The sequence below is a fragment of the Miscanthus floridulus genome, chromosome 1 (genome assembly GCF_019320115.1).
Source record: "Miscanthus floridulus cultivar M001 chromosome 1, ASM1932011v1, whole genome shotgun sequence".
Taxonomy (NCBI): domain Eukaryota; kingdom Viridiplantae; phylum Streptophyta; class Magnoliopsida; order Poales; family Poaceae; genus Miscanthus; species Miscanthus floridulus.
This window is the reverse complement of record NC_089580.1, coordinates 31,598,059-31,625,364: the sequence shown is the minus strand read 5'-3', so window position 1 is coordinate 31,625,364 and position 27,306 is coordinate 31,598,059. Positions and strand designations below refer to the sequence as shown.

The following is a 27,306-nucleotide window of genomic DNA, read 5'->3' as shown; positions in this document are numbered from 1 at the left end:
ACAAGCCACAGCCAAACGAACAGGCTGTAGAATGATTGACATGTGCTTTCCCGTCGCATCCCAGAACGTGTCTACATGTAATGAAATATCGCAGAACCGGTGCGAAATAAACACCCAGTTGGTAGATAGGCCTCTATGATTTTACTGGGTTTCCAGTGCCATCTGCAACTGCAATAAGTGTCTTCTCCAGCCATAACAAATTCTAATGGTCTGAATTCTTTACTTCAGAATGCTGCTCTTCTTGCCTTCCTTTTCATTCATATTTCCTTATAATTATCATGACAAGTAGCAAGTGAGCATAACTAAACTAGTTGGAGTGAAAAGTGTGGTCATGTATCTAACCACCCAGATTTAATTCCTCCCTAACCTTGAATTTAGATGACTATTTTCTTAATGAAAAACAGCCTAGTTCTTCCTAGGTTGGTCACCTTTCTTTATTATCATTACAGATTGAGTTAGCATAAACATGACATTTGGTACACAGCAATGATTGTTTTCTTGTGTGGTCTTAGCTGTTGCCTAAGCTGCTCATACCTTTCTCAAACGCACAAAATTTGCGGCACTCTCCAGAATCTGTAAACTCAAGCACAGAATATCCATCAGATATACCCAGTCTTCCAACTGTGATGCTCCATGCTGTCACACTGAGACAACTCATGATGGGGACCCAGAAGAGGAAACAAACGAGTGAGAGAGAATCTTGCATTTGCAAGTGTCTGATGCCCTGATTTTGAGAACTAGACGGAAAGAGTTAACATGCGATTTTCAATACAGCTGGCAATGCACACAATGCTGAGGCAGCGAAATACTATCTTCACATTCAGAATAGATCAACAGACATCAGTACACCACATGAACTTTGAACTGAATGGACATGTCAACCCATCGCACGAAGACAGATCCAGGATTGTCCCTGGCTTGAATATATATTACAGATCCCCTAGAATTTCTCATGCCAAGAATTGTGCTATGTGCGTCAGTTCTTCTTCCCAGGTGTCATGGATGGAGGCAATGTCCCAAAGACAGCGTCCCAAAGCGATGAGGTAATGCCAAAGCCCATGTCTTGGATTCTGAAGTGATGGCTGAGGTGATACCTCTGCATATCAGGCAAAGTTTCAAGGAATCAAAACCTTGTGGACATTTCCATGGAGCAGGTGACTAATTCATGACTTTTTATAAGAGGCATTAGGTCCTCACCTTGAGATGTTTTGCTGGGTCTGTGGATGGTTGTCCATGGTGCAGGTAGTAGTGAGTGCAATCATACATCACATATCCCAACAGACCACCTCCAAATAATGCAGGTGTGGTAGATGGAGTTGCGAAGAATGCGACCAGGTTCCAGAACTGAAAACAAAATATTGGAGGGTTCAGTTGAATCGGCCATATTTCTTCTGAATGGCCAAAAGTTCCAGTTCAGCAAATCCAGTTTGAAGCATAGTGTTAGTACTTTTGTTGCAAGTATAACAGTTTCAGGGATATACCGGGAAACACAAAATTGCTGTTGCAGTAGGAGGAAAAACAAGCCTGAGCGAGTCCATAGGGTGCTTATGGTGGCATCCGTGAAGAAGGTAATGTGCGGTGTTCCACCTGCAACATTGCATCGACAACAATTTGAAGAGCAGAAGGAAGACGTAATGAGACATTGTTAACATGATGGTTGAAGCATTCTTACCAGTAGGTTTTGGTCTCAATGTGGAATAGGAAGCGGTGCAAAGTATATTCAATCAGCGTCCAAATAAATATTCCAATTAGAGCCATCAGAACTACGTCCTGAATGGTATTACCCATCAAAATAGATTTCACGAACATGAAGCAAACAACAGGCAGCCATATAGTTGGCACAGCCCACCACTTTGTGCGAGTCAAGAACTGGACATCCAAAAAGTTTGTTAGTATGTACCAAAACGCCATGAGATATCAATACGATGGAATGCGTTACCTCCAAGACATCATTTCCGAAAAAGCGTGGACCCTCCTTGCTCACGATAGGCTGGTGAACCCATTCCTGGTAACGTTCCTCAAGATGGCCAACCTTCATCCACAAAATTAATAGGCAACCAGAAGACGGTTATGTGTTTTTTTTAAAAAAAAAGAAGTCCGTTATGTCAACTGTGAAGCAGCTGGACATCGATTCAGAGATTCAGAAACTCAGAATTTCACAATCACATGAGATTCCTCTTTCATAATATACATCAGCAGCATGTCTGCCGCAATTATTGAAGAGGAAAAGGCACAGTCTACAACATTAGACCAGGTTTTGAAAAACCCAAAGTTGCACTAAACAAGCTCAAAGGCAATGAGAACTGTAAAGTGCGAAAGACAATCCCATAAGCTACTTCAAAAAGGCTAAGATTCACAACAATCATCGCAAAGAAGCAACTAGGAGTGAACCATACCTGGAAAACAAGGGGCTTGTTGAGATCAACTGTTAACTCCTGGACAACCATCTTCCCCAGTCAGTGCTACACCTGCACGGCTGCACCACAGAATCTCACATAACAAATACCACGTACAACAGTGAGGAAGCAAAGATAGATTCATAGAGCTACAGACTCCAACAGCGCAGGGGGGCAACTCGTAGCTGGTGATGAGCAGAACCAACTGCGAACGACAATGGAGAGGAGAGCCACGCCGAAGTAGATAGCAAGAGTGACGCCTTGACACACACCAGTGAGGGTATCATGATTACCACCTTTTCCCCGGTGCCCACGATAGCGTTTCCCTGACCGGGCAATCATCGGCATGTGGCGCTCCGTCACACAACAGGCAAATCTTTATCCCTTTGCTCAATCGCCCACAGCGGATGCTAGCACGAATTTGGCAACCAGTACTCGAGTGTCACAACTCAAGAGTGTGCGGTGTGCCTCTATTGTCTGTCTACACGTTTTTTTTTTTTTTGAGTCGTAATGTTTTGCAGTCAAATGTTCGCACGAATCTGAACAGACTTGGTACGAGACCGTGGCAACAAATGCGGGCAGAGCAATCTCGGCCTAGATCCAAGGCATTGGGATCCTCAAACCGCCGCCGCCGCCGCCGCCCAAGCAGCGAAAAAAAAAATCTCCGACGTCGTATACATCTACGAAACTAGACTGCGCGAGCGTCATTGTGCAATGCGGACGGCCACGGGGTCTAGCCTAGCGGACTAGCACGATGCAATCGAGAGAGGGGAGGAAGTGGGATCAGAGGGGGACAGGGCAACTCACCAGCGGCAGTAATGGCGGGCTCTTCCCCGGGAGCGGCGGACGGAGCCCTCCTTCTCCCCCGGGCGGCGAGACAGAGAGAGAGAGAGAGAGAGAGGAGGGGCGAACGGAGAAGAGCAGCGGATGGCAAGAGCGGGCGCGGGCCGAATAGGAGAGCAAACGCGAGGGGCTATCTGCCAAAAAAAATGACTCCTCCGCCTCCGTGCTGAGCTGCGTGCTCGCGTTTGCAAATAGCGGGATTTTGCAAGGGCCGCTCTGTAAATGTTGATCCGCCAAGGGTTCTCGCTCTCTCCAAATAGCGGCAGGGGGTGGGCGGGGGTGGGGCCCGCCCGCCAGCTTGGCATTGGGCTGTGCCCTGCTGTGCGTGAACTCGCGATGGGGACAACTGCATGCTGAGCTACACGTCGGTTTAACCAATTTGTTTTGGCAAGGCTGGTGCACAGCAAGCAAAGCTCACTTGCTACCAAAACTGATTTACTGACCTTAACCATTTACTATGACTTGTGATTATGAGCACGTTTGGAGCTAGGGAAAGATGGTTTCCGTGAAATCTTTTATAGCCAGGGGGGTTCCTGTGAAATTCATGCGTGGTAACTACGGTAGAATGGTAGACAGCAGCTTCAGCTTGAGATCTTGGCAGCTGTGGGATCTTTCGGAGCCACTTTTTGCCACCGATGAGGAGGGGCATGTGCGGCACATGTGGGCGCAGCACGTGAACCGTTCAGAGACGGACAGATCAAGCAAATGCACATCCTCTCTCGGAAACGGTTCCATCGCGCCCAAATCTGCTGGCCGTCGTCACTCGCCAGCTACCCAACGCCTCAGGCATGGCTGTTTGCTGCTGGGTCCGCCCACCGCATCCGCATGTGCGCTCGCTCGACCGCCGGATGGTTACTGACTGGTTCAGAGAGATCAGGAGACCCGATCAGGTCTCGACCATCGTAACAGCCTGACCGACCCAGCTCCTGATGGAGCTTTAATCAAGCCTTCAATAACTGAATGATCTGCTTCACACAGGAACATGGCTGATGCAGATTGACACAGGCTTTCACAAAAAGATGAAAAATCACTCACTACCAATACTCGTCAGGAATGACAGGTGACCAGCTCAAGGAGAGCAAAGCCGTAAGCTACTTGACCCAAAGGATGCGAAACACAAACGGACGGCGACCTATTACAGTGGCCGCAGCCGAAGCACAGACGCAGCCTCAACGGTAAAAACCGAAGCATAACCAGTTACCAATCAATCATGCAAGCCACAACAAGCACAGAAAAGAAAAAACAAACTCATTCACAGAGACACAGCCTGTCGGTGCGGCAGCCGGCACAGGAGTTCATCGCTATTCGGCCACGGCATCCTCTTCCTCCTCGTCCTCATACTCCTCGTCGGCGGTGGCGTCCTGGTACTGCTGGTACTCGGCGACCAGGTCGTTCATGTTGCTCTCGGCCTCGGTGAACTCCATCTCGTCCATGCCTTCCCCCGTGTACCAGTGCAGGAAGGCCTTGCGCCTGAACATGGCGGTGAACTGCTCGCTCACCCGGCGGAACATCTCCTGGATGGAGGTGGAGTTCCCCACGAAGGTGCCCGCCATCTTGAGGCCCTTGGGCGGGATGTCGCACACGCTCGACTTGACGTTGTTGGGGATCCACTCCACGAAGTAGGACGAGTTCTTGTTCTGCACGTTCAGCATCTGCTCGTCCACCTCCTTGGTGCTCATCTTCCCGCGGAACATGGCCGAGGCCGTCAGGTACCGGCCGTGGCGGGGGTCGGCCGCGCACATCATGTTCTTGGCGTCCCACATCTGCTGGGTCAGCTCGGGGACCGTGAGGGCGCGGTACTGCTGCGATCCGCGAGAGGTCAGCGGGGCGAAGCCGACCATGAAGAAGTGGAGACGAGGGAACGGGATCAGGTTCACGGCAAGCTTGCGCAGATCAGAGTTGAGCTGACCAGGGAACCTCAGACAGCATGTGACCCCACTCATGGTAGCAGAGATAAGATGGTTCAGGTCACCAACTGCATCGTTGGAACCCACAATCAGTACCAACCTTTTCAATAGACTACAGAATACAGGATATCAAATTTCTAAAGTATCATAGATAGCAAGTAAAGAATTAGTGAGGATTAACTTACATGTAGGGGTGGTGAGCTTTAGTGTGCGGAAGCATATGTCATACAGAGCCTCGTTGTCAAGCACCATGCATTCATCCGCATTCTCAACGAGTTGGTGAACAGAAAGTGTAGCATTGTAAGGCTCCACAACAGTATCAGAAACCTTTGGGGATGGGAATACAGAAAAGGTCAACATCATTCTGTCAGGATACTCCTCCCTGATCTTGGAAATAAGAAGGGTGCCCATGCCAGATCCAGTGCCTCCTCCCAAGGAATGGCAAACTTGAAAACCTGTAAGGTAAGTAAAACGAGTCATTCAATTATCCACAAACACAAACAGTATTCCTAGCATGAAAAATGTAATCGGGCTACATGGGTTGGAAAGATACAGCAACACTTGAAGGTCTCAAGATATCAGAACGTGATGCATTCTATGTGACTAAAGTTTGTTAACAATAATCAATCATGTATTCATGTTACCACGGTTAAGTGATGTTTTGAATTCAGTCAATTTCACAACATACTACCACCATGCTCTGGTAGCCCATGAACTGATCTTGACATGCTACCAAATACTTCACTTGGGCACACCATAGTTTATATTAACACACAACAACCATATAGGAATTAAATTTCAAGAGACATAAAGTTTCATCACTGCAATACTCACCAAGACATGTAATTCATTTTGTCTGGTGTTGGCCAAATAATTCAGTCCAGCTACGACGCAATATTTAATAAGACTTTTTAATGGGAGTTGGTCATTAGAAGTTGTAGGCTGCCAGAGTGGAATTCCAAGCTAACACACCCAACACTCATGTTACACTAATAAAATATCCATCCTACCGACAGTTGATGTCGGTCCAGCTACTTAGCCCAGAGAAAAGGTACAGGAGTTCAACATGAATCAACAAGAGTATACATGAAGAGTTGAAGACACAAATTGACTAGAGAACCTCAACAGAGTTCCATTGACTAGCAAACCTCTAGAGAGTTCCATCATGAAAGCGCCAATATAATATAACCACAAAAAAATAGACCAAACACGATAGTTACTACAGCTATGATGTTTTCTGTTCAAATCATCCGACGCAGACTATACGAATGCTTACCCAATAACGGAAATTACCAATCATCACTACATCATGCTAGGTAGAAAAAATAGCTGAATCCACAGCTACAAGCAATACTTTCAATGCATGCAGTGCCATAACAATTAACAACCAACCTACCTAGAGGCATAGCCGCATAGGCTAATGCTTAACAATAACACGGGCCACTTGGCGGATTCATCAGCACACAAGACAAATTACTAGTAAATGCGACCGTCGATGAAAAAAACACCTCGCTGAAATGCCAATTGGAGGTCATTTTAATGTCATTCACATCCCCACGGACTCAGATCTGGCCCCCAACCCAACCGGATGTAACCATAACAATTAATCGGAAAAGCTACGGCAAATCGGAGCGCGCGAGACATGTGGGATTGGGCGGAGTAATAAATAATAATAAATACCCTGGAGGCAGTCGCAGTTCTCGGCCTCCTTGCGGACGACGTCGAGGACGGAGTCGATGAGCTCGGCGCCCTCGGTGTAGTGTCCCTTGGCCCAGTTGTTGCCGGCGCCGGACTGGCCGAAGACGAAGTTGTCGGGGCGGAAGATCTGGCCGAAGGGCCCCGAGCGCACGGAGTCCATGGTCCCTGGCTCGAGGTCCATGAGGACGGCGCGCGGGACGAAGCGGCCGCCGCTGGCCTCGTTGTAGTAGACGTTGATGCGCTCGAGCTGGAGGTCCGAGTCCCCCGCGTAGCGGCCCGTGGCGTCGATCCCGTGCTCGTCGCAGATCACCTCCCAGAACTTGGCCCCGATCTGGTTCCCGCACTGCCCGCCCTGGATATGCAGGATCTCCCTCATGGCTGACGCCTGCCTGCTGGCTGCTGCTGCTGCCTCGCCGGTGCCGGGGTCGGACGCGCGCGGGGAAAAGGAAGGAGAGGCGGGGAGCGGCCGCACGGGTCTCGGCTCGCGGGTGCTGTCAGCTGTGGGCTTGCGGTCTGGTCTCTGGGCTAGGTGAGGACGGATTTGAAATGCTGCTTTATGCTGTTGCCGTGGGGCTTCCACCGAACCTTGGAGCCGGAGTGGGTTGTGGTCTTGTGGACCTTGTGCTGTGTCGAGACTCGAGAGGCCCGGCCGCCGCGGTGGGGGCCCAGTGGCAGACGAGTGGTGGCGGTGGGGCTGGTCCATCTCTACCGTCTGTTTGTTGATCGGACGGCTACAGGGCCCGCTTCCTGTATTTTTTTGAAGGGAGTTTCTGGACGTCGTTACAGTAGACCCGATTTGGCCCTTGTTTAGTTCGCAAAATTTGGATTTTGGGGCTACTGTAGCGCCTTCGTTTTTATTTGGTAAATAGTGTCCAAACATTGACTAATTAGGCTTAAAACGTTCGTCTCGCAATTTCCCACCAAACTGTGCAATTAGTTTTTCTTTTCGTCTACATTTAATGCTCCATGCACGGGCCGCAAACATTCGATGTGACAGGTACTGTAGCAACTTTTTGGAAGTTGGGCACCAACTAAACACGGCGTTGGTTGGGCTCTTTGTGTTGGTGTTGGCGTTGGCGACTTTGGGTCCAGGCTGGGCGTGGGCCCACGTGGCAGGCTGTCGTAACCGCACCGCGGGCCCAAAAAGACAAGCTTTACCCGAGCTGTACACTGTATAGCCTGTGGTGCGGTGTCTCTTCTCGTCTTGAGCAGCAGCAATGCTTACGAGACAGGCAATGATTAGATGTGTGATTATGGCGGCTATTTAGACAGCGGATAGCGACGCTTGGGCGGTAATGCAAGCAACGCCTGGACCCTGCGTGTCACAGACGTAGCTGTTGCTTAGTCAGAGGAATGACAAGGCCCTATTCGCTTGACCATTGGCTGATTTTGTTGCGAGAGAAAAATACTGTTCCTTCGTTGAAAAGTACGATCTTATAAGACAAGCGAACAGGTGCCAATGACCAATTACCAGCATGTGCTGATTAGCTCATGTTCAGGTAGGGAACACCGAGAGGGTGGCAGTGGCACCAACTAATGCATGGCTGGGGACGAACTAACTGAAAGTACAAGTTAAACACGAACTAAAACTTTATCATGACGAGAGAAAAAGAAAGAACCGCTATTATCTGCTTGCCACGGCAATACGATACCTAGGTTCAACGGGGGAGCTAGGAAAGCTAAGGACGTAGTACCCGTTTAGATAGCCAAGTGATCCCAACAGACCTAGCGATACATCGATCCAATCATGGTTAACAAAACAGCGGGGTCTTATTTATATTATTAACTGCTTCGATGCTACATCATTGTTATCACGCCTATATATATAGGTACACTAGCTTTCCCCTACCTTCGAATTGAAGATTGCTGCCAGGTAGGATGGTCAACAGCAAATGCCATGTTCGTTTGGCTGATAAGTCATGACTGAAAGTACGGTTGACTGATTTATTGTGAGAGAAAAATACAGGATGGTCAACAGAAAATCACGTTTAGAACAGATTAAAAATTTTTGCTCAAAAGCTTGAACAGGTCCAGACGTCCAGTTGCAAGTGCAGCTTATAATTTGGCTGCTCAAATTTGTTGAAGCAGTGTAAGTGGAACACTAGCCATGACAGCATTCTTCGAACACAGGGAGTACAACAAGATTATAGGCTGAACGTGGCAGGACAAAGTACATCTATCACCAGATCCAAATCATTGTTGAATATTTAAATAGCAGTGTTACTCTCAGCAAAACTGGGGACAAAGTTTCGATGACAAGCCGTGAGCTTATCCGGCAATTCCGATGCCGGAGATTTATTATTATTACGCCTACATAGATGGTACAACTGCTGCCCAATTCTACAAGCTGCTGAGCTTTTGCCAGGTAGGATAGTGAGCATTGTCCCTTCCACATCATGCAGCTAACCACTCTTGTTCCAATTCTTCCCTGTTTGGTTATGGAACTAGAATGATTTCTTCTCGTATGAAACCAGCCCATGGATTCCACCTTCAACCTGGGCAGCGCCGGTTCTCACCTGGTAAGGACGACCAACAAAGATCAAATCTGTCGGTATGCTTTCTGGAACAGATGTTCAGCTTTTGGCTAGTAATATATGTTCTCAGAAAAATAAAGATGGATACAGAATTTCCAAAACAAGCATTTTTTGGGGGTTGGGGTTGGGTGGGTGGGTGGGGGGTTTACAAAACTCTTGGTCCATATCCAACCGAATCTCCAAATTGGTACAACACATTTTGACCTTTCTATGATTCACATATGGATTAACATAAGACTATTAAATAATCTACTGAACTTTGGAGCTGGTTCCAAAAATAAACCTACTTGTAAGTAGTAACAGAGGTTAACTTTAATTGTTTAAACAATCTTTCTGTAAATGAGCAAGATGAATTTCTCCAATCTTAGACAATTGATATTAATTAAAATCTAAAACATGTTGGAAGATAACTTGTGTGCAGCCTGAAAATACCTCTAATCTGAGAGTTTCTGATCGCAAAAGATCATGAGCTGACTGGAGAGAATCTGCGCCAAGATCTTGGAATCCTTGCTTAACTGCTTGCATTGTGTACGGAATGAACCTCAGTACAGAACCTTTGTCAGCTACTGCTCCAACAACGCCCTGCGCGACTTTGAGCTTGAGTGTATCACCAAGGTACCTTGCATCACTCCCTTTTGTCATGGCTTCAAGAGAGCCCATGCCTCTGTATTTTTTGACTCGACGGCCGTCCTAAAAAGTAGCATGTCAAGTGTTATAACTCAAACATTTTCATGAAAGAGCGGATGAAAGTTTCATGTGTCAGACATAGAATGGCACAAAATAATATAGAAGCCAAACAACACGAGTTAACAATTTAAGAAACAACTTATGTGATAAATAAAGTACTAGAATTGACACACAAAATGCAGATGGGCTCTCACATATGCTAATTCTAATTATTTTTGAGGGAGTTCATGGTCCTAGCAACCACATGCATCACATTGCAAAACTCAGGTAAAATAGGCATAGCCAGAGGAAGACAACTTTTTAGCCTTTTTTACAATTGTTATTTTTCAACATTCCTGGTTCAAGCCACACTAACAAACTTCCAATAGTGGAGTGAGTCATAAAGTGTGGCTTCATCCAGTAACATTTTCGAGACTGAATGCAGTTATATAATTGTGTAGCTTATATATAATATATAGATCTAGGAAGCTAGCCACTGGTGCAAAAGGTCCAAATACAAAAATGTTGAGCTATAAGGCGTATATGCACTTGATATGCTCCCTCAAACAAAATCGCATAGATAGTTGGCTATGGCTACTTTGTAAGCAGTCAGCACAAAGTATAACTGGCAAAATGACATGAAACAACCATACATACGCATATACTGACAACATCCCAAAATAAATCAACTTCTAGAGTTATCCTAAATCAAACTATTTTAGGTTCGACCAACTTTATGTAGAAGGTTCGACCAACTTTATGTAGAAGGGTATCTATGACACCAAATAAGTGCATTATTTGAAAATATATTTTATGATGTATCTAATGATACAATTTTCGTGCTCTTTTTCATTAAATTTGGTCAAGCCTAAGAAAGTTTCAATTAGAACAACTCTAGAAGTTGATTTATTTTGGGACCAAGGGGGGTAATTTCAGCCTGAAATATCTTATATTCTGGCCAGCACGGTTACCCATCCACAATGCAAATATAGAAGAAATACATCCAAGTGTCATTCAGTCATCATAAAAACCATCACTTTTATACATAAAGGAATTTTTCATTGCAGTGGCCACATGGGCTTGACATCTGCATGTGCATGGCATGTGTGATCTTCAGTATGAATTGAGTCTCACGCTCTACATGGCTGTAGGGACTTTGACAGTCATTACCCAAGTCCAAAAGACCAAAAGGCATTCGAACATTCTGTTTACGGTAATCATATTAAATGAAAAAGTAAAAGCAGAACTTTAACCCAGGACTTGTTTAGATTGCAAATTTTTGCAATCTGGACACTGTAGCACGTTTCGTTTGTATTTGACAAACTTTGTCCGATCATGGACTAACTAGGCTCAAAAGATTCGTCTCGTGATTTACAACCAAACTGTGCAATTAGTTATTTTTTTTTACCTACATTTAATGCTCCATGCATACGTCCAAAAATTGATGTGATGGAGAGAGAGTGAAAAAACTTGGAATTTGGAAGTGATCTAAACAAGGCCCCATTTCAGAACAGAAAAAACATCAACATACATATGGTATACCTTGTACTCATAAGTACCAGGAGCTTCATGACTGCCAGCTAAAAAGCTGCCCATCATAACAGTGGATGCTCCCAGAGACAGAGCTTTCACGATATGTCCAGAGTTTGAAATTCCACCATCAGCAATAACTGGTACATTGTGATCCTTGGCATAAGATGAAACCTTATACACTGCTGTTGCCTGTTCCACCAACACAAAAAGAACATTAAATACAAGCAGTAGTATTGAAATTATTTTGCCTCTACAATGTATCGTTGGCAGAAAAACCCTGGGAACCATTCGTATCCACTATCCACCACAAGATAACAAAAAATTTGACTACCAAGAATCCATGAGGAAACAAGGAACAACATTTCCATATATGTCAGACTGTACTTCAGGTGGAGATGCACTGTAGCGCATGGGGGATGCACTGTAGCGCATGGGGACAAATCTAAGACCGCGATATCATAAAGAAACATGGTACTCAACCTGCAAGAATATGAATGGACGGTGACAGCACCTAATAAAAATGCCCAATGATTTTCAATGTCCTAATTACTTCATAAAAGCTCAAAATTAGACTAAGTACCCATCAGTGTCTTCTAAGCATATGAAACAAAGACTACATATCCTCTGACTAGCTGAGAAAGGCAAAGTCAGTAGATGCTCTGATTTCATCAAATCAGAATTGGATGCTTGCACTGAATATAGCAAAGATTTCAGGATGTTTAGCAAAAGAAGGGACAAAATATGTTTCCACCTTGGTCATGGCCATCTAAGATAACTTCAGATCATAAGACAGCTCAGAGAGCAACAAAAAGAGCGTGTGTGTGCTGATCCTATCCTACGCAATGGTAGAGGATTCAGGGTAGCCAACAAATTTGACAGCAAGCTAAATGAAGTAAGCTGATGGTGATGCATTAGAATACTGAGAAAAACAAGAGTTCATGCGGATTTTAGCATTTACCTGTCCTCTTCCAACAGCACAAACCTCTTGGGTGGTACAAATTGAGCCAGAACCCATTCCAACACGCAGTCCATCTGCACCAGCTTGAATCAAATTCTGGGCCTGCGCAATTGTCACCACATTACCCCCGATCAAATCCACCTCCGGGTACATCTTCTTGGCAAACTTTATCATATCAAGCTGGTAAATGGAGTTCCCCTGTGAACTATCAATCACGATAGCATTTGCCCCCGCCTTAACTAGCTGCTCCAGCCTTCCCTTGTCATCCTCACGGGTCCCAATGGAGGCCGCAACTACAAACTTCCCGTCCGCTCCAAGAGACGGCTTGCCTAGCTTCGGATAGCTCCGGATGCGCTCCACATCCCTGGCGGTGATGAGATCGACAACCTCACCATCGTCGGATACGAGAGGGGCGTAATCCAGACCCTCGTCGGCAAGGAAGGCGGCCGCTTTCTCGAAGTCGAAGGAGGCGGAGGCCGAGCGCGGTGTCGGCCGCATGTACTCCGAGACAGCGACAGGAACCTCGCGGGAGGCAGCATCGGCTGCGACAGCGACGCCGACGAGCCTGGAGAGCGAATCTCCGCCCTCGGTGACGATTGCATACTCGTTGCCAGCGAAGTCGTTGAGCGTCGGCGCAGAGGACGGGGAGAAGAAGGGCACGGAGGATACGAAGGGGAGGCGGCGGGACTTGGCGGCGCGGACGATGGCGGCCTGGGCGTGGGGCTCGGTGTTGCAGTGCACGACGGCGGCGGCGCCGAGCGAGGCCATGGCCGCGGCCATGGCGGCCTCGGAGACGGTGTCCATCGGGGACGCGACGCAGGGGACGGAGAGCGGCACGCGGCGGGAGAGGCGCGTGGAGAGGTCGACGGCGTCGGCGGGGAAGCCGATGTACCCCGGCAGGAAGATGACGTCGTCGTAGGTGTAGGAGACGCCCTGCGAGAAGAGGCGCGGCGCCGCGAAGCCGTCGTCGGCGAGGTCGGCGCTGCTCGCCGCCATTGGTGGACTGGGGGGTTTAGGGTTTTTGGCTGCGGCGGCGGCGGAGGTGGCGGCGGGGAGAGACGGGAATGAAGTGAGTCGTGAAGAGAGCGTGGCGTGCGCGCTGCTTGTGCTCGTGCTCTGTCAGTCGATAGGGATTTGTTTGGCGGGTAGCAACGCGCGTGATGATTCGATGACAGGTGTGCCCGACTGTCCCGGCGGCGAGCCGAAACGGCGATCTGGGCCGGGAGCCCGGGACGACGACGACAGAGGCACAGAGCCCACCAATCTGAGAATGTCCCACCAATATATATATATATATATATATATATATATATATATATATATATATATATATATATATATATATATATATATATATATATATATATATAACTTTGCACCATGGTATCTAGCACCTTATTTGGCCACGTGTCCAGAACTCGATCGGCCACGTCAACAATCCATCCATCGTCTTGAAAGTCTGCGAAGCTTCGCGGGGCGTCAGCCCGTCATACGCCCTCGTCCTACTCGGTATAACGCAGGGGAGAGAGAAACCACAGTGGGGCGGCATACCCACCGCCTCAACTAGCTCGGATAAGTTTTCAGGTTCTGTTGTTGTCATGGGGCTAGCAACATCATGGAACAAACGGTTTCAGGTTCCAACTTGCAAGTCCGTATATTAGGGATGCATATAAGACAAATAGTAGTTAAACACATACAGTGCTGTGTGTTTTTGCTTATCTTAGTATGCACAACACCGTTTAACACATACCATACTGCATGTATTTGTTTTTCTTAGTATGCAGAATACAGTTGCAGATGATACAAAAGATCTGCAATGCAAGGTAGGTCCATGCTTTATATGTGGTAGAGAGAACATATATTAAGAAAGAGGAAATAAATCATTGTTTAGATGATCAAGATTTAGGAAACAAAATGCCAAGCTGTCCAGTTTGAGGGTTTCCCTTTATTGGCTGGGAAGATGTGAATTTGTAGCTCTGTTCTGTTCAGCAGCTCAGTGCTATTTTTTTTTGGCATGATTCAGTGTCATCTATTTTGTGTCCTTTTGGTTTAGTGCTACTTTTCTTAACAAATGGTTTGATGTCATCTATCAGGCACGCATATCCTCCTTTTCAGAATGCCTGTTGGAAAAAAAATTGATCTTGCATTGGACGCAATTACAACTTGGCAGGTATGTTATGTCTTTGGCACTTTCCTTCGTTGTGGTCCATAGCAGAGTGATCATTGAGATGGATGCTGTGGCATTTAGGTGGCCCTTCTGACATGGTTCTTTCCTGCACAAATCAAATTGATCAATGCTTCTCAAGTGACCTTATTGCAGCCTTCTCTGTTCTATAACGTGAATTATAGGATTACTTATGGATGCATTGGTTTCATCTGTGTATCCTGTCTTCAGATACTGCAATCCAGTTGTGTTTACCTGTACAGTTTAGTGCCTTTTGTTGCATGTATGGACATGGATCCATGTGTATTTTTTTCTCTCATTTAATACCACACTTGTTTGCTTGCTAGCATGATCAATTTTCTCCGGCCTTGTCCCTTTATTTTCGATTGATCTGGGCTAATCATCTACAATATCTGATCACAAGGACAAGTTGCTGGAGGAGGAGGCAGCCGACACTGGAGACGACGCATCCTTTTTTTTTCCAGAGCTAGACTTCGTTGCTAGGGCCAGTGGCTAAGCGCCGTGGCATATTTAGAATTTAGGGTGTTGAGATATAGGAGAACTGCTAAGGGAGAATATTTAGCGTAGGTTTATATTTAGGATAGCGAGGGTCTCAAATTTACGGATGCTCTTGGAGATGCTCAAATAGCAGACTAACACAATGTCTAACCTTTTTTATGAGAGTTTGTAGTTACGGCCAAACTTAGCAAGTTTTTCTTTTGGACATATATTCCTCCTTTTGGTCATGTGTATTCATCGCCCTCCATCTGAAAAAAATTTCTTCCATTCCGGTCATGTGTATTTATCATCCTGTCTGAACTGATATCTATTTTGCCTGCTCCAAGTGATGCTCAGCAATTATCTACGGTTCTTATTCAGTAAAGTTTAGGTAAACCAGAGATGAAAGAAGACATGCTAGATAGAGAGTATATTTGCTTAGTTTTTGATTGATTTGGATACAGTGCCCGTTCTCACTTTTCTGCATTACAATGGATCAGGAAGAAATAAAGCGAAGTTTCAAGCCTTACAGTTCTTGCTCCTAATCTCCTGCTGTACTATGCCTGTACGCGGCGTCCCTCCTCTTATAGATCATTTTAGTGTTATTCTAAGTTAATTTTTTTCATTACTTTGTCCAAGTTTTTAAAAAGTAGCTCATAGATCCCTATTTTTTTTGAAAAAAAATCCAAGTCAACTTTTGTTCTCTTACTTTGTCCAAGTTGTAAACAAAGTTTACATCTATGAGTTAAAAAATACACTATCAAAACATATTTCATACATAATTTAATTAAACTAATTTGATATTATATTACATAGACATATACTTGGCCAAAAATTACAACAGTTTTGACTTATCCAAAATTTAAAATTATACTTTTCTTAACGGAGGGAGTACGTACTCGAGGATAATGACGAGAATGGCCATTTCGTCCACGCGTGAAACGCTGACTCTACAAGTTCAAACTTGCATCTGTCGCACAGTCGAATTTGCCCTCTTTTTATTCCCCTTCCTCTCAAATCAAAAGAGGCCGAGATCATCACGGCTCCAATAGAGGGGCCACCATCCCAGTCAGAGCCAGCGGGCCGGACGCACCCCCGCCCCTTGCACCATGTCCCCACCCGCGGCCTAGGCCCGCCGTCCACTGGCCCCACACCCCCACCGGGGCCCACATGAAAGCGATCGTCTCACCGACATTCCGACCCCGCACGTCACGTGCCCCACATGTCACCCTCTCCATCGACCCCCGAGCCGTGTACGCCACACACGCCCCCCACACACGCACACCCACACGAACTCACGAAGCGGCGCGTCCGCGAATATGAACGCGCACCTCTCCGGAGAATTTCGCCCCACCACCCAAAACCCGCAGCAGCCCGCATATATAAAACTGAAAAAAAGAAAAAAGAAAAAGAAAACCCCCGCAGCCAACAACAGAAGAGGAGGAGGGGGTCTCTTCTCCAGTTCTCCTTGCTTGCGCCTCCCGTCTGCGTGCGTGCGTGCGTGCGTGAGATCGACGCAGAGGCGCGCGCGGGCGCTGGCACCACCCCGATCCGATGGCCTTCATGCGCTCCCACGTGAGTACCCCGCTCCTTCCTTCCTCTCGTCGATCCGCTCACGCTCCGTGGCGATTCGCGCGCGCTGTGGTGAGATCCGTGTGGCGTGTGCGAACTGGGTCGGTTCCGCGCTCCTTAGATCTGGGTGCGGTACTTCGTGGAGGGCGGCTGCCCCGGGTTAGATCTCCTTGCGGAGGGATTGATTTGACCTCACCGACTGTTCATCCGGATGTTCATTTGTTCTGACTGCAATTATGTGTATAGCTTCGTCGCCTATATGTACATGTTTATTTGTAAAATCAAGTAGTAGATATGTAAGTCGCTAGTAGGTATTCAGAACCTGAGTTTGAGAATCCGTGCTGGAAAATGGCTTTAGCTGTGAAACTGGGGGATGGTGTGAAATTGGAGTCGACCTGTAGAAGCGGGAGTGAGTACATAGTCAAGACTCCACAGTATTATTTTAGTTATGAGTTGGGAATGTTCTTAGTTCATTCCTGTAAGGCAAGAAAACTTAGTTCGTCCCCGGATGAAATACTGCCAGTCTTGATAGTTCTCTGGTTAACATCTGCTGTAATTGACACAGTTTTTCTTTTCAAATCAGCCGAATCAATATGTGGCTACTTTGTAATAAGTTCTTTTTTTTAAAAAGAATGTGTTATGCTTGCTTGCATAAAGAGTTTTCATTCCCCGGAGGGATGGACATGGTAGGTATAGTCATATTCCTGCTTCCACTAAGTGGAGATATTTGGAGTATGCCTCTTACACTGGACAATTTCTTTGATATCCTAGTCCTAGGTGCCTTATTTTACGTTATTGTGGGGACGGTGAACTGCTTCTCACACAGTTGGACATCTAGATTGGATGCAATTGATTGAGGTTCTGTTAGGTGCTGGGTCTAATCCTGTCCATTCTTGTGCAATCACTGAACTGTTCATTTGTCCAAGTGATTTTACATGTTATGAAGCGTGGTTCCAATTTTCAATCCTGGATAGGGAGTATCTGGAGGGATTTTCTGTATGTCCGTGTAATTTTGATTAGGCAGGCTTGCTGGATAAAAATGTAGTATGGTTTCCAGTATGTGGAAGGTTGTGACTTTTAAGGAATCGTGGCTACATAACTACAGTTGATACATCGTAAGATTGGAACGTTGTTAATCTTCTAGTTACTACTTAACCATTATGCCTGTTTGCAATCAAACAGTTCATCTTGTATTTCAGTTTTTTAGCCTTGATTTTCTTCTAACGTCTGCACAATTCTCTGCAGTCAAATGCATCTTCCGGCATGGGAGTTGCTCCTAACATTAGGGAGACATTTGTCGAGCTCCAAATGAAGAAGGCATTCCGATATGTCATCTTCAAAATCGAAGAGAAGCAAAAGCAGGTGGTTGTGGAGAAGACAGGGGCCACTACTGAAAGCTATGATGATTTTTTGGCCTCTCTCCCAGAGAATGACTGCCGATACGCTCTCTATGATTTTGATTTTGTTACTGGGGAGAACGTGCAGAAAAGCAAGATTTTCTTCATTGCCTGGTGAGATTCAAAATCATTTATGCATATATCTTTATTTTGTTTCATTCATGTTTAGCAGTTGCATTAAGCTGTAGTGCCAATGCCAATGAAACTAAACTAGATCCCATAGTAATAGCTAAAGAGGTAAACTGTTGATGAGTTAGTGATTTTAGGATTCTATGTACTTACAAAAAAAAGTACATGGATGCTTAAAATACACCAAGCACAGTAAACTTAACATGCTAATTATTTAAGCACTTCCTTATTCCTTTTGAACATTATTAACTCAGTATTGAACTATAAAGTTGGATTGGATCTTGTGATGTGATCTTGCTATGATAGCTCTCACCATCTCTAGTTTAATACTGTTTGCCTGGCAACCCATACTAGTTAGCAATTTAGTAGCTCTGGCCAAAAGGAATGACAATGCATGTGGTGCAATAGTTAGGAATATTCTTGGCATTAATTGTTCATTCTTTTATGTAGATTCTGAGGTTGACTTTTTGGACTGTACTATATGTATCCTTATGATGTCTTCTATTCTTTCATGTTCAACTTAGCCACTCTGGCCTTCCTGCTGATTTCCTTCACCAAACCTTTTACCTAACCCGCTATTATTCCAGGTCCCCATCGACATCCCGCATCCGTGCTAAGATGCTGTACTCCACCTCGAAGGACCGCATCAAGCACGAGCTCGACGGGTTCCACTACGAGATCCAGGCGACCGACCCATCAGAGGTGGACATTGAGGTTCTGCGGGAGCGGGCTCACTGAAGCTGGTTCGCCTTTGAAGGGACCTGTGGAGGGCCGTGAAACTTCGGTCAGATGCAAATTCTATTATCAAATGATGAAGCTCCCGCCGTGGTATTTGTTAATAAGTTCCTGTAAGCATATCATTTAGTCGCGATGCATGACTCTAGCTGGTGAAGCGTTATAAAGCTGTATCGGTATGAGGTTTGGTTGTCTGAGCCTGTAAACGAAGCAAGATTTGCAAACTTGTTATATTGTGGTATTGATGATACTGGATTACTGGCTGTGGCCCGTGGGTGGTTCGGGAATAGCGGTTTATGGTTGGTCTGGGTCTGGTGTCTGGACGTGGTTGTGGGTTGTTCGGGATTGACTCGGTTGGTCTGCTGTCTGGCTCCCGGTTTACTTAATGAAACCTGGTTCCAAGTTTACTTGTTTCTGACCGTAATTTACCCGTTGCTGGCGAATGCTATTGTGTTGCTGGAGATTGGAGTTAAAACTGGAGAAAATTCCTTCGTTGCCACTTAAAACTATAACCATCCCTTCATTACCATCCAAAAATATATTATCCCTTGATTGCCATCCATTTAGAATTTTTCTTCCCTTGTTGCCATTCCCGTCCACTCATACGTAACGACGTCAACTACTCAGCCAATCGGCTGTAGGCACCACCGTTAGTCCCCGACCCCTCACGAATCGGAGCCGACGGCTGGGAAATCTGCGCCCGCGGCATCACGTTCGGTGCCGCGCGGAGGCTCCTGACAACGAGGGCGGCAAAGGGCTCGCCGGACTCCCGCACACACATCGGGATCTGCCCACAGCTGCAGCAAGCCAGCATGGCAATGCGCTAGAAAAGCCCCTTGGCCGCAGTAAGTCCGCCTAGGCTGCTCCGAGCCACCACAGTCACCGCCGGCGATGTCGCGGCCGCCGCCGCCCGTGTCCTCACCCGTGTCCGACGCCCCGCGGTTGCAGGGGCCTTGGCCGCCGCCGTCGACGCCGCGGCCACCACCGTCTGCGTCCTCATCGTGGGTCCGTAGACGCTCGCTCGTGGGAAGATGCATGCCGCCTCGCCGTCGACCACAGGAGCTCCCAGCGCCGCCTCTGCTGGCCGCGAGCACCACGCAGCCACCCCTCGTGCCGTCCCGGCCGAGCCCGCCGTCGCCCTTCTGCAGCTTGTACCTCCCCTCGGGCGTCGCCTCCGCGCGTCTTTGCGTGCCGCCGCGCTGGCCATCGTGGCCCGTCGCCTCCGCGCCAGCCTGCGCGATCTTGTGTCTGTACGCGCGATCCGGCGACTGCAGCCCGCGTCCGCGCGGCCAACTCCCGCTGTCCCCGCACGCCCTGCTGCAGCCACCCGCGCCGAAGAATCGTGCGCCGCCGCCGCAGCCCCGGGCTTCGCGCGCCTCCGCGTCTCCACGCGAGCCGCCGCACCGGCCGCCGCGGCCCCACCGGCTCCGTGCCCTTCTGCGCGGCCCCGCGGCCTCGCGCCTCGCGCCGCTCTGCGCCGGCCACTTGCCTGACTCCCACCGGCGGTGGCGGCTCCCTGGTGTTGGGCGTGGGGGAGAAGAGGAGTCGGCGAGGCGGATCCGCGGCCGCGCCTCGCCGTCGACCACAGGAGCTCCCAGCGCCGCCGGTGCCGCCCGGCCTTCACCCGCGTAGATCACGCTCTAGGCTGCGGCTGGCCGGCTAGGCCATCCCTGCCCTCGCCGGTGAACGCGGCAGGGAGTGCAGCACGAGCTCCACTCCGATCGCTTTGAGCCGCCACGGCCGCGCGCCGGGGCGAGCTCAGCCTCCGCTGCGGCGGGCACATAGCCACCACACAAGGAGGGGAAGGTGAGAAGATTGTGGGAGGAAGGGGATGATCGTGTGGGCCCGCATGTCATTGAGTGGGGGAGAGGGAATTTGACACCGTGATCCAGAAATTTGACAGAATGGCAACCAGGGGAAATAGGAACGTAAACGAATGGCAATGAAGGAAAGAGGTATTTTTGGATGGCAATTAAAGGATTGCTATATGTTACTTTGGCAACCAAGGAATTTTCTCAAAACAAACTGGGGGCGTTGAAAAGGATGAAAGGAGGTAAGGCGATGGGACCGGATGGTATCCCAATCGAGGTGTGGAGATGCCTCGGGGACATAGCTGTAGTATGATTAACCAAGCTGTTCTACCATATTTTTCGATCGAACAAGATGCCTGATGAGTGGAGGAGAAGTATATTGGTACCGATTGTCGATGTTTTACCACCGATAGCCTGCCACGGGGGTACCCGGGGCAGTATGTTCGGGCTTCGGCGTATGCCGAACTCGATGGTTAACGCAAGAGACAGCCGATTTATCCTGGTTCAGGCCCTCGATCGTAGATCGAGTAACAACCTTACGTCCAGTCGGCCTTAGCCTTTGCGTTGGATTGATTGTCAAGTGTTGTGTCGTACAATTGTTCTCTCTTTGCCTCAGGAGCCCTGCCCTCCTTTATATAGTCAGGAGGCCAGAGTCCTAGTCGGTTTACAATGAGGTTTCCTGGTAGGATTACTTAATAGTTCTACTACTAAGATTACATGGGAAGAATCCTAGTTGGACTAGATCTTCTTTCTCCCTTGCGGGGTATCCTGTGGGTCCCGCATCGACAAGCCCCCGAGCACTTCATGGTTGAGCTCTGAAAGTCTCGCTTTGCTCTTTCAAGTCTTGTTGAGTAGGAACAAAATGTCATCCGAGTGCTTTCTGGAGTGAAACCTTGTAGCGCTTCTTGGGATCTTCGAGTGGTGAGTGCTTTTTTGAAAAAAGTACATCCATCTGGTTGTAGCCCCCGAGCCTCTTGCTAATTGGAACAAGGAGCTGGAGGATCTTGTCTTGAAGTTGCTCTGATTGTTCGTTGAAGTTTTATGAAAAAGAACTCGAATATGGCTCGTTCCGGGTTCTTTTTATCGTAATGTCTTGAAGTGGTCTGCGTTGAGTAAGTCTTTTGGTGACGTGCGCTTTTTCGAAGAAAAAGTGCACTCACTGAGTGTAGCCCCCGAGCCTCTTGCTATTTGGAACAAAAAGTTGGAGGGTCTTGATCCTTTATGTTGCTTTAAAATTTGTGTTCTGAAGTAGTTTCCGAGACTTGGATTATTTCATCATCCGAGTAGTTACGCGGCATGCAGCCTCCGAGCTTATGTCCATGTTGTTTTGTTCAGGAAGAACTCGGATGCGAGGTCTTAGCGTATTCTTTTGATAGTCTGCTGTTGTCAGATGTAGTTGTGTGGTGGTGGTTGAGTGTAAATGCCTTTTGTTCACGGGTTGTACTGTGCTGGTATATTCTTTCGAATATGCCCGTCTTCGAGTACTGTTTCTTCTCGCCTGAGCCATCCATTATTGAGTCCTGTCTTTTCGTTGTGTCCTTTGTTAGGCTTATTTCGTTGGTACTTCTGGTCCATGTGCGCCGATCCTTTGGCCTATAAATACTGTCTCGGGGTGCTTGTTTTCATCCATTGGACATTCTGTTGAAACCTTCGTGGTTGTGAATATGGTAGTTTGTGAAGTAGAGCAGCCCCCGGGCGTATTTTGTAGTTCCTGTGTGTCTTGTCGTAGCTGGAGGAAGTCTTGTGATAGGGATTAGAGGTAGGCTAGTCCCGCGACAGCATTGTGCCAGGATGTACGTGGTGGTAGTTGGAGGAAGTCTTGTGATGTGGGCTTCGTTCCTTCATCCGGCAGTTTTGGGTTGATCCTCGTCGCCTGTCTTGAGACCGTCCGGCGCAGATCAACACCATATCCAGCATCACATCGGTCTTGGGTAGACAGATGCCCGCCGGCCTTCTCTGCTCCATGTTGCCCTGCCGTGCTGCCGATTTCCGCCTTGGATGCACTACGTCCGTCCTTTGAAGAAAACAGTGTAGCTGATGGCGGTCTGTCCTTCCGAGTAGCAATTTGGGACACGTAGTCGTTCCAGAGCTTAGTCGTGTCCGTGTTCCTCTTTGCTACTTTGCTTTTCGTGGTGCCGAGTTCGTTGGGTCTTATAAGATTTGTAATCTTCTATTTTTGAAGTCGCTTGTAATGTAACGAATCTTGTCTTCTTAGTTGTCTTTGTCTTTTCTGGTGTGATCCCTGTCGTTCATGAGACTACCGAGTTCTTTCTTACATAACCGGGTTCTTTTGTTCCTCATGAGGTAGCCCTTTCTTTCTTCTTGGTTCAACGAGTTGTTCTTGTAGTTATCTGATAACCCTGCTGTGGTGCTGTGCGGATAAGTCTAAAATCTGCCCATTGGTTTGTATCGTTGTGTGGATTCGTGCCCTCCGTCGTTTTAGCTGCATCGGTAAATGGACTGTTGCGTTTCCACGCTGTGCTTTAACGGGCCTTATGGGCCGTTTGTATCACTGAGAAATCTATTTAAAGACCTTTTATCTTCCTTTCCCTTGTCGCCCAGCTCTTGCCTTTAAACCCTAGTTCTCAGAAACCCGCCGCCGTCATTGTCGCCATTGCCCGAGCGCCATCATTCTAGCTTCGTCCTCCTTAGCGCCTTTTTTGCTCCCGCCAGTTCATGGGAAAGAAGAAGACCGCAAGCAAGTCTTAGGCAACCTTCGTGGACGAGGAGTCATCCCTGTCTTTGATTGAAAACCAGGAGTTCGTGGCCATGAGGGCAGCTCAGAAGGTTTGGCCTGCTCCAACAACCAGCGAAGACCAGCTGCGCGAGCTCGTTAGTGATGGCTTGATCCAAAGCAAAGTCATCGCTGAATGGAGAGTTCCGGGCGAGCATCGGGTTCCGGCCCCGGGTCCTGGTGAGATTGTCCTTTTTGTTTCTTTTGTCCGCGCTGGACTTTGTCTTCCTGCTTCCGCCTTCCTTCATCAGTTTCTTGGTTATTTCGGGGTTAGTCTGAACCATCTAACCCCCAATGCCGTTCTCCATCTTTCTATTTTTGTTCATCTTTGTGAAGCCTTCCTTGGGATCCCTCCTTCTCTCTCTCTTTTTCGCTTTTTCTTTCGCCTGAAACCTCAACCCCGCCGTGAGGAAACCAGTGCCCTCGGCGGTTGCGGGATTTAGTTTCGCCAGGGTCTCAAAATCAAGTTTTTTGATTACGACCTGGTCGATTCTGTCAAAGATTGGCGTGCCGAGTGGTTTTACGCTGCCAATTTGATCCCTTCTCTTGTCGTTCACTCCGGATCCGGTCCTGTGGTGAATGACCGATGGGACAAGAAGCTTGAGTCACCTGCTGAGATTCAAGCGATCCAGCCACTCCTTGATAGGATTAGCATGCTGAAACAGCAGGGTTTGACCGGCTTTGGTATTGTTTCAAGTTTCCTTCGTCGCCGGGTTCAGCCCCTGAAAGAGCGGGAACATCTCGGCTTTGAGTATTCTGGGGCCGAGGATCCTTCGCGCATGGTCCCAGCTCTTGAGCTGACCGGTGAGGAGGTACTCGAGCGCCTTCAGAAGATGCTGAAAGGAGTGAGCGTCATTCCTCCTGCCATCTCTGAGTTCTCGGCCATCAACCCGCCCCCAGCTGTGAGTTGTCTATCTTTTTGTTTGAGTTCTTTATGTATTCTTGCTGCACCCGCTCTTGCTTAGCTTTTCCTTGTCTCGGTGTTTTATCTTTTTTCGCAGGAGCTTGGGCGGAACTTTGTCGATCCGATCCCCCTTGATGTTCTCCCTGCCGTGGCGGAGACTGGGGATCGCCTAGCTGGTACTTCTGCAATTAGTAAGTCTTGAACCTTTACAGCCCTTCCTGGGGTTTCTTCCGGATTTGTTGATGTATATGAAGAATATGTTCCTCGTCTAGTCCCTCGCGGTCCTCGTAGTGTCCCGAAGAGGGGGCGAATGGACGGGTCTTCATCTGGCTTGCCTGTCTCCAAGAAGCCTCGCAAACCAAGTACTCCCTCAGGTACTCCAATTGTTGCTAGCATGCTCTTAGGTGAGCACATTTAATACTCTTTGTTCTTTTATTTTCCTGTTTCTCTCTTGAACCGAGTACTTTTCATCTCCTTTTCAGCAGGTGCTCTGGTTTCGTTGGCTGAGGAAGAAGAGGATGATGAAGTCCCCCTCATCATGCGGCGGTGAGTTGTTTTTCATGTTCTTGTTGCACTGAATTTCTCCTCTTTGTTTTGAATTTTAGTTTTGAACTTTTTGAAGTAATCGGAGGTCGGGTGTGAGTTCTTCTGAGGCTCCCGCGCCGACTTCTTCTGAAGCGCCGGTGTCGAGTTCTTTGGTTGCCTCTGTCCCGAGTTCTACCGCTCCTCCGGTGCGGAGTTCTTCTACGGCTCCAGTCCCGGCTTCTTCCGCGGCCCCGTTGTCGGCTATCCCGCTCCCGTCGCTAGGTGGCGGGGACGTCTTCGCCGTCGTGGTTCCCCCTGCGAGGCCTTCTCTTGGCTTCGCGAAGAAGAAAGTGGTTGGGTGAGTAGATTCTAGCTTTATCTTTTTGGCTTTTATCTTCCTTCCGCTGGTTCTTAATGGTGCTTCCTTTTATCATCTTTCAGTGTTTCGTCTTCTCTCATTTCTTCATCAACTTCTTCTCTGCCTCCTGCCGTACCCACGAGTTCCGAGCCTTGGGACTCACAACATTCTGTTGATGAAGTCGCCGCGGGGGCTTCAGAGCTACCTGGCGGAGTTGCGAACTTGGCCGTTCCGGAGGTGACTGTGGCCGTCGCGCCGAGTCCTTCTGAGGATTTGGCTCCGGCTTCTCTGGAGGTTGCCTTGGTCACTCCTTCTTCGCCCCAGCCGGCCTCTCCTTCCCCTTCTCTTGCTTCCGGCGGCCCCTCGATTTCCGGTGCCGTGGTGCAACAGTTCGATGCCACTCATCGGTTATCGAAGCTGGCCGCAGCCTGGGGGAGCTTGTTGACCCTTGCGTCTTCTTTTGGTGAAAAGCTCCAGGTAGGTTTTATTGCTACTTCTTTTTTGCATGCTTGTTTCTCTTCTATCCTTACGTCTTGTTTCTCTTTGCCTCTTTTTGCTCAGTCTTTCTCTCGCGATCATTCTGGCTTCTTCTTCTCATCTGAGAATGAGAGGAAGTTGTCTTCGGAGGTGGACGCTCTGAAAGCCGATCTTGACCTCCTCCGGGCTGAGTTGGAGACGGAGCGTCAAATGCACCAGAAGGAGGAGAAGACCCTTCGCGCCCGGGTAGTGGAGACGGAGAAGCAGAGGGATGCTGCGGTGGAGTCTGCGAAGAATGAATGCAAAGGTGCCGCGGGTTCTGCCTGTTTCTTCTTGTATTTTGACTTGTTTTCCCGCTGACTTGTTCTTGGGTGTCCTGTCTAGCTCTCCGAGTTGAGAAGCAGAAGCTCTCGGAGAGTATCGATGAAATGAAGGCTCTTGTCCGTTCTAGTCATAATAAAGCTGAGGAGGTAATTACTCATGCTGAGGAAGAACTCGCCCTTGCTAAGCTGATTAGGCGCGGAGCTGACAGAGATCTTGTGCAGGCCCAAAAAACTATTGAAAGCTTGTCCGGGAAGCTGGCGACGGCTACTGAGAATTGGAATGCTTTGTGGAAATCTTTTCGTTCAGTAGCCGATGTCCTTCGGACTTCGGCGGATGACGGGCAATCTTGGGCGCAGTTCATTCCCCGGATTCCGACTCGTTTCCAAGAGTTCGCGAAGAGGTGTGCCCAAGTATGTACCAAGAATGTGCTGGCCCAGGTCCGGGTCCTTGCTCTAGAGGCGCCTCTCTCCAAGATAGCGGAAGAAGCTGATAGCCAAGAATATCTTGACGCCGTTGAAAGGATGGAGCCTGAGGTCGAAGATCTAGCCAGTAGGGTTGTAGATAGTCTAAGTATTGATATTTCCCTTTCTGATGATAATGCCTGACTCAATTGAGCATCCTCTTGTAATATTACACTCCTTTTTAAATGAAGATTCTTTATTTTTGTTGATGTATTCTTTGCCTGGGTGCGGTTGAAGTTATTTGACTTGCTGAGTACCTTGTCCTGTTCCCGTCTCTGCTTCGTAAAACAACTCTGTGCGTTATTCTGACGAGGCCCCTTGATTTGTCGAGTACTTTTCTTTTCTTTCTCCCTTGTGATCCGTCGAGTGCTTTGTCCATGCTATGACTTGTTAGATGTAGATCTTTGCGTTAACAACCTTTCGCCTGCGCTATGTGAAACGACTCGGTATAGAATGTTGCCTTGACAAACTTCGGCATCCGAGTGCTTTCTTGAGTGGCGCTCGTGCTTTTCTGAAGAAAAAAGTATTCCTATTCCTATTTGGATGTAGCCCCCGAGCCTCTTGCTTTTCGGAACGAAGTGCTGGAGGGTCTTTTGAAGTTAAATTTCGGTCGACTTGTTTCGGGTGTTAGCTTTTAGCTACCCTCATCGGCAGACTCAAGCATCTTTTCAGCTATTTTGCT

General features: G+C 47.9%; 6 protein-coding genes across 11 annotated transcripts; 3 read left to right on the top strand and 3 right to left on the bottom strand.

Annotated features, from left to right (window-relative positions):
* Nucleotides 1–796: 796 nt before the first annotated feature.
* LOC136473474 (dihydroceramide fatty acyl 2-hydroxylase FAH1-like) lies at nucleotides 797–3,358 on the bottom strand. 3 transcript variants are annotated; one of them, XM_066471146.1, is made up of 7 exons: nucleotides 3,204–3,358; nucleotides 2,397–2,476; nucleotides 1,940–2,032; nucleotides 1,673–1,869; nucleotides 1,482–1,587; nucleotides 1,198–1,344; nucleotides 797–1,096 (listed from the first exon to the last, which is right to left on the bottom strand). In XM_066471146.1, the coding sequence occupies exons 2-7, from the start codon at nucleotides 2,445–2,447 to the stop codon at nucleotides 977–979; spliced, it is 714 nt and encodes a 237-aa protein (XP_066327243.1). In that variant the 5' UTR covers nucleotides 2,448–2,476; nucleotides 3,204–3,358; the 3' UTR covers nucleotides 797–976. The 3 variants fall into 3 exon arrangements, with proteins under 3 accessions (XP_066327243.1, XP_066327364.1, XP_066327302.1); XM_066471267.1 differs by lacking the exon at nucleotides 3,204–3,358 and adding an exon at nucleotides 2,554–3,141; XM_066471205.1 differs by lacking the exon at nucleotides 3,204–3,358 and having other exon boundaries at nucleotides 2,397–3,141.
* An 877-nt stretch (nucleotides 3,359–4,235) lies between these two features.
* On the bottom strand, nucleotides 4,236–7,354 carry LOC136473383 (tubulin beta-7 chain-like). The gene is made up of 3 exons (XM_066471062.1): nucleotides 6,827–7,354; nucleotides 5,332–5,601; nucleotides 4,236–5,214 (listed from the first exon to the last, which is right to left on the bottom strand). Exons 1-3 carry the CDS (start codon nucleotides 7,218–7,220, stop codon nucleotides 4,541–4,543), a joined length of 1,338 nt encoding a protein of 445 aa, XP_066327159.1. The 5' UTR covers nucleotides 7,221–7,354; the 3' UTR covers nucleotides 4,236–4,540.
* Nucleotides 7,355–8,986: 1,632 nt separating this feature from the next.
* On the bottom strand, nucleotides 8,987–13,802 carry LOC136477655 (inosine-5'-monophosphate dehydrogenase-like). The gene is made up of 4 exons (XM_066475892.1): nucleotides 12,536–13,802; nucleotides 11,587–11,766; nucleotides 9,811–10,068; nucleotides 8,987–9,360 (listed from the first exon to the last, which is right to left on the bottom strand). Exons 1-4 carry the CDS (start codon nucleotides 13,529–13,531, stop codon nucleotides 9,289–9,291), a joined length of 1,506 nt encoding a protein of 501 aa, XP_066331989.1. The 5' UTR covers nucleotides 13,532–13,802; the 3' UTR covers nucleotides 8,987–9,288.
* A 2,753-nt stretch (nucleotides 13,803–16,555) lies between these two features.
* LOC136473222 (actin-depolymerizing factor 2) lies at nucleotides 16,556–19,437 on the top strand. 2 transcript variants are annotated; one of them, XM_066470931.1, is made up of 3 exons: nucleotides 16,556–16,772; nucleotides 18,015–18,280; nucleotides 18,883–19,437. In XM_066470931.1, the coding sequence occupies exons 1-3, from the start codon at nucleotides 16,752–16,754 to the stop codon at nucleotides 19,031–19,033; spliced, it is 438 nt and encodes a 145-aa protein (XP_066327028.1). In that variant the 5' UTR covers nucleotides 16,556–16,751; the 3' UTR covers nucleotides 19,034–19,437. The 2 variants fall into 2 exon arrangements, with proteins under 2 accessions (XP_066327028.1, XP_066327078.1); XM_066470981.1 differs by lacking the exon at nucleotides 16,556–16,772 and adding an exon at nucleotides 16,879–17,884.
* A 484-nt stretch (nucleotides 19,438–19,921) lies between these two features.
* Nucleotides 19,922–20,662, top strand: LOC136454009 (formin-like protein 20). The gene has a single exon (XM_066454561.1). It carries the CDS (start codon nucleotides 19,922–19,924, stop codon nucleotides 20,660–20,662), a length of 741 nt encoding a protein of 246 aa, XP_066310658.1.
* A 2,647-nt stretch (nucleotides 20,663–23,309) lies between these two features.
* LOC136477643 (uncharacterized) lies at nucleotides 23,310–25,082 on the top strand. 3 transcript variants are annotated; one of them, XR_010764077.1, is made up of 3 exons: nucleotides 23,310–24,670; nucleotides 24,752–24,853; nucleotides 24,962–25,082. XR_010764077.1 is itself a non-coding variant. In XM_066475875.1 (3 exons), the coding sequence occupies exons 1-3, from the start codon at nucleotides 24,229–24,231 to the stop codon at nucleotides 25,027–25,029; spliced, it is 411 nt and encodes a 136-aa protein (XP_066331972.1). In that variant the 5' UTR covers nucleotides 23,310–24,228; the 3' UTR covers nucleotides 25,030–25,048. The 3 variants fall into 3 exon arrangements, 1 of the variants encoding a protein (XP_066331972.1); XR_010764078.1 differs by having other exon boundaries at nucleotides 24,965–25,048; XM_066475875.1 differs by lacking the exon at nucleotides 24,752–24,853 and having other exon boundaries at nucleotides 23,310–24,477; nucleotides 24,577–24,670; nucleotides 24,962–25,048.
* Nucleotides 25,083–27,306: the final 2,224 nt, after the last annotated feature.